The sequence below is a fragment of the Limulus polyphemus genome, unplaced genomic scaffold (assembly GCF_000517525.1).
Source record: "Limulus polyphemus unplaced genomic scaffold, Limulus_polyphemus-2.1.2 Scaffold1113, whole genome shotgun sequence".
NCBI lineage: Eukaryota > Metazoa > Arthropoda > Merostomata > Xiphosura > Limulidae > Limulus > Limulus polyphemus.
This window is the reverse complement of record NW_013666723.1, coordinates 192,558-198,474: the sequence shown is the minus strand read 5'-3', so window position 1 is coordinate 198,474 and position 5,917 is coordinate 192,558. Positions and strand designations below refer to the sequence as shown.

The 5,917-nt window shown below is 36.3% G+C and overlaps 1 protein-coding gene across 7 annotated transcripts in view; it reads left to right on the top strand.

Annotated features, from left to right (window-relative positions):
* LOC106462185 (myosin-2 heavy chain-like) overlaps nt 1-5,917 on the top strand; it is a 127,474-nt gene that overhangs the window by 103,895 nt on the left and 17,662 nt on the right. For all 7 annotated transcript variants that reach the window (XM_022389377.1, XM_022389375.1, XM_022389379.1 and 4 more), the window contains exon 11: nt 3,308-3,787. In XM_022389377.1, the coding sequence (XP_022245085.1) occupies nt 3,308-3,346 (39 nt within the window). In that variant the 3' untranslated portion in view covers nt 3,347-3,787. The remainder of the gene's footprint in view (nt 1-3,307; nt 3,788-5,917) is intronic.

Sequence of the window (5,917 nt, the reverse complement as noted above, 5' to 3'; positions counted from 1 at the left end):
GAGCCCTTATTAAGACCTGCCAACATATTCATGACCAAGCCTCTGGACTTTTGGAAGACCGTATTGTTCTCAGACGAATCAAGATTCGCTCAATTTTCAGACAGTGGAAGGTTTTGGGTCTGGAGAATGCCTCACCAGGAGTTTTGGCTCAACAGATTGCAGCCAACTGTGAAGCATGGTGGTTTCAGCGTGATGGTTTGGGGAGCTGTTTGGGTTGGTGGGAGATCGAGCTTAGTAGAGTGCGTTGGCAACATAAATTTTGCGAAATACGTCGAAATATTGGAGGAAGGACTCTTGCCATTTTATTCCTCGGGCTTCGTGGACAAGAACACGACGTTGTTCCAGGAAGATGGAGCACCATGTCACACTGCTAGAAACACCCAAAAGTGACAGGAAGCAAATGGTATCCAGAAGTAGCAGGACTAGTTATAGTATATAGTAATATACGTTGGTAGATCCAATTATAGTATGTAGTAAACATGTTAGTAGGAACAGACATAGCATGTAGTACACACTTTAGCAAGAATAGTTATAGCATGTAGTAAACACATTAGGACGAGTTATAGTATGCAGTAAAATACGTTACTAGAAACAGTTATAGCATGTAGTAAACACGTTTTTAGGACCAGTTATAATATGTAGTAAAACACGTTGGTAGGACCAGTTACATCATGTAGTAAACACATTAGGACCAATTATAGTATGCAGTAAAACACATTGGTAGGAACAGTTATAGTATGTAGTAAACACGTTAGTAGGAACAGTTATAGCGTGTTGTAAAGACATGAATTGGGTTAGCTATAGTATGTAATGAACACATTCGTAGGGTCAGCTATAGGATGTATTAAGGACGTTAGTGGGACCAGTTATAGTATGTAGTAAACACATTAGGACTAGTTATAGTATGTAGTAAACACATTAGGACTAGGTATAGTATGTTTGTAAAATAGTAGCAGGATCAGTTATAGTATTTAGTAAAAGACATTGGTAGAACCAGTTATAGCATGTAATAAACACGTTTGTAGAACCAGTTATAATACGTAGTAAAATACGTTGGTAGGACCAGTTACAGCATGTAGTAAACACATTAGTTTGAACAGTTTTAGTATGTAGTAAACACGTTAGTTGGAACAGTTATAGTATGTAGTAAACACGTTAGTTGGAACAGTTATAGCATGTAGTACACACTTTAATAGGGTCAGATATAGCATGTAGTAAAACACGTTGTTAGGATCAGCTATAACATGTAGTAAACACATTAAAAGGATCAGTTATAGTATGTAGTAAACACATTGATAGGCTCAGTAATAGTATGTAGTAAACACATTATCAGGGTCAGTAATAGTATGTAGTAAACACATTATCTTAATGTGTTTACTACATACTATAGCAGACCCTGTTAATGTGTTTACTACATACTATTACTGACCCTTAGGGTCAGTAATAGTATGTAGTAAACACTACTCTATTTTGTAATATACTTAGTTGATTGGATTGGTTAATTTGGAATCGCAGCTTACCCTGCTTTTAAGCCAACGGCTATAGATGTACATAGTAGCAACTTCGTATACCCCAGGATTGAGATTTAAAATCAAGAAGTGTAAAAGTGTGATCAATTCTTGCACATCTATAGCTGTTGGCTGTAGAGCAGTGTAAGTTGTTATTCCAAGCTAACTAAGCCACTCAACTAAAGATATTTAAAAATACACTATTTCGAACCTGATATATTATTACGCTCGTGAAGGTCAGGCCTCTTATATATATATATATATATGTTTGTGAGAATATTTGTTCTGGTCTGGTCAAAGGTCAAAAACATTTACCACGTGATGGTCTGGTTTTTACTTAATTTGTAAGTTATTGAAATAATCTAACATATTGGCTATGCTCTAATGGCAGTTGGTCGATTCTTATAATGACGTAGGTCACCATCCGCGCAATAGTAAAGCACCTAAACTGTTCAAAGTGCTCTGATTCGATTTCATCTACAGATGACGCGAGTCTCTTTGCTGTGGATACCGTTGCTAATGGAAACATACCTAGCTAGGCTTAAAAGAAAGAACTAATTGTTCTGAGATGGTGAATGAAGTTAGTTACTGTGATTTCTCAAACACTAATTTTATTTCACATCCGGTTCTTCACTTCAATTCTTCACTAGATAAACGATCACGAGCTTTTATGTTTTTGTGTTACATTAAAATTTCTTATCCACCTTCAGAATCTTCTGTTGCGTTACATTTTAGACTCTCCAGCCTCCAAACGAGATTTAATAATCAAGCGTTATTTTTACTCTACACAAACGAAACCAAGGACATAAAATATCACTTAGTTAGTACTGTTTATATCAGGCCAAGACTGGGCTACAACATACAGAGTCTTAGTTGAAACTCTGTTTATATCAGGCCAAGACTGGGCTACAACATACAGAGTCTTAGTTGAAACTCTGTTTATATCAGGCCAAGACTGGGCTACAACATACAGAGTCTTAGTTGAAACTCTGTTTACATCAGGCCAAGACTGGGCTACAACATACAGAGCCTCAGTTTAAACTGTTAATATCAGATCAAGACTGGGTTACAACATACAGAGCCTTACTTGAAACTGTTTATATTAGGCGAGACTGGGCTAAAACATACAGAGCCTTAGTTGAAACTATTTATATCAGGACGAGACTGGGCTACAACATACAGAGCCTTAGTTGAAACTGTTTATATCAGGCCAAGACTGGGTTATAACATACAGAGCCTTAGTTGAAACTGTTTACATCAGGCCAAGACTGCGTTACAACATACAAAGCCTTAGTTGAAACTGTTTACATCAGACCAAGACTGCGTTACAACATACAGAGTCCTGGTTGAAACTGTTTTTATCAGGCCACTGGATCACAATGTTTTTGATGAAACTACGGAATAGTCTACTGTTTAAAATATATTATATTCCAAATAACATCAGAAATTATATTCTTCCTGATCATCAATAATGTACCTTTATTTATCAAATTGTATATTTAGTCATTAAGCCAACCATACATTATAATAACACTAAATGATGAGATTAGTATACTCGAACTTAAAAAGTAAATGATAAATATTTGGTTTAGAAAACGTAATTTGCTGCTATGTTTGTGAATCTTTTAACTAGGGGGTTTCAGAAGGTGAAACTTTTATTGGACAACTTCGTTGAATGTTACTAAAAACAGTTAATTTTTTATATTAATTATTTCTGTATTTGAAAACGACTGATGTCATCTTTCTTATTTCTGTTTCCTCCCTCCTCTGTACCTCCTGTTTCTACTTATGTTCACCAGCAATCTGGACCTGCTGGCTTCTTTTCAAGTTTCTTTTAAGATGTATACTATTGTGCGTGCCTGCGTAGGTTTACAATTCTTTTCTTTTATTTCCATGTGACAGTTGTTTTTCATAAATTGAAGAGTGAATGCTTTTATAAAATAAAAACCAGTAATGTGCCTTCTGTTTTTGTTTTTGTTTGTTTGTTTGGCAAACTGACATCTGCACCCTTGTTATAATTTCTCTTCTATCCAAAGCATGTGTTTTATATTTATGTGGCACAAAACAAACTCATTTTCTTCTGCCCTTCCTTCCATTGATGTCATTCACCCTTCCTTCTATTGATGTCATTAACCCTTCCTTCTATTGATGTCATTAACACAAACTGAGGGAACCTCGTCTGAAGGGACCTTCACATGAACAACGAAGAGTCAGCAGAAAAACGGACGAAAATTCTTCAAGAAAGACGAGAACTTGCTGTCTGTATCGCCATCTTAAAGGTAAGAGTTAGCAGCTCAGCCATCTTAAAGGTAAGAGTTAGCAGCTCAGATTTTGAGTTTCAGTTCCACGAGCAGAATCAAATAAGTAATGTATTTTAAATCATAATTCGGTTATTTAATAAAATCACTGCTTAAAGTCGATTCGACGTTCCGCTTAACGTCACAACTGTTGCTTTTGAATTTGGCCAGCGTCACACTTCAGCAACACTTACTTTGCATGTTCGGCTACCTTTATACCGAGGGCTGTTTACACTTTATAGGAACGGTTTGTATGATATGTTTGAATGTATAGTAGAGGGCGCAATACTTCGATGAGGGGACTGAGTCTTCAGGGTTTTTCATGAAAGCGGAAGAAGTGACATCACCGACTCTTTGCTAACGAATAGTGGGATTGACCCTTACATTGTAACGCCCCCATGGCTGTAAGGGGAGCGTGTTCGGTGATGAGATTTGAATACGTAACTCGCTGACTGCCCCGCCCATCAGGCCATGCCAGGCCCTAAATAGGTTATGTATAGAAAACTGAATCAATAAACGGAATGTCGTTAGACCTACGTCAATACTTGCTCTGTTGCTTTTTGAGTAACTCCACTTAGGCCCCAAAATAAAAGGTGACAAATTAAAACAATTAACTTATTTATTTCTTTTCCAAAAAAGTTATATAATGAGAGGCATTGTTTTGGTGTTTACTATAGAACTGCACTTCCGCTCGTAATGGAACATCTCTCTCTTTCTTCACTTATACTCAGGTGTGCATAAACGTTTTACCTGATACCCTTATTTTAAACACTGGAGGGCATTTTTAATCATTCGGCAGAGATGCTCATAAAGTTGTCCAGCGTGTATTGTGATCGCTAAGGATAGTGTTTCTTATAATTTGCCATCACAAAACGACATTATGTTGAAAAATTTCCACGAAACTTGTGAATGAGAAGAAGGAGTTTAATACAGATCATAGCTGCTGCCATCTATTGTCAGTTATTATACATACTAACAACACATGGTTTAACTTTAATCATGTGGCTTAATCATAGGAAAGTATTTCCAGTTATCTAAATACACTTAATTACGTGACACTGTACTTGAAGTCCTTTTGCGTGCTCTAGAATTCAGCCACGTGGCTTAACCACGTTTGAAGTATTTCTTACCATTTTAATATATTAATCACATGACTTAAATATGTTTGAAGTCTTTGTGGTCGTTTTAGTATCTTTAATGTCCTCCGGTGGGACAGCGGTAAGTCTTCGGATTTACAATGCTAAAATCAGGGGTTCGGTTTCCCTCGGTGGATACAGCAGATAGCCCGATGTGGCTTTGCTGTAAGGAAACACACATACAGTATCTTTAGTTACATAGTATCGTATTTCGGGTCTTTCCGCTCACATGTCTTAACAATTTGAAATCCTTCTGTTCACTCTGTGATTTCTAATCATCTGATTTATCTACTAAAACGCCTTTTAGGCCGCATTAATATGTTTATTAATATGTTAATATGTTTAGTGATGCATATTTATTCTTGTGTTTTATCTGAACTGTAAAACAATTATTGGTAACTTAAGAGAAAGCTTATTAATCCAACTGAATAAATATCAATTGAGCAACTGTAAAATTAGATAACTATTATTTAATTTTCAAACGTATTGTAGTAATTCCCTTGCTGTATTTAAGGTCATTCATACAGCACTGAGTTTAGAACATTTAGGAATATAAACACTTCTTTTTGGGGGGGGGGGGAGTGGATAGGTTATTCTGTCGGAGGTGTACGAAAAAAGTACTCTGTTTTACAGACATAGATGTTATAAGACATTAACCAGTAAAAAATAGTAATAATAAAATGAAATAAAAAGAAAATCTATGGTTCATCCATAATGTCTTCCACGTGACTTGAGTCTGCGCAGACAGCTGAAATATCTTTATGTTGGTTGCTGTCGTGACGGGTGTTATAGCGAAGGGTTTTAACAAACAATAAACATTCGGATAGTGCAATAAGCCTAAATGCTTTCATTACGCCGTACGGTCTGTGTGTGTATCCAAAGTCCTTTCATTTACGTTGTACGATCTGTGTGTGTATCCAAAGTCCTTTCATTTACGTTGTACGATCTGTGTGTGTTTATCCAAAGTCCTTTCATT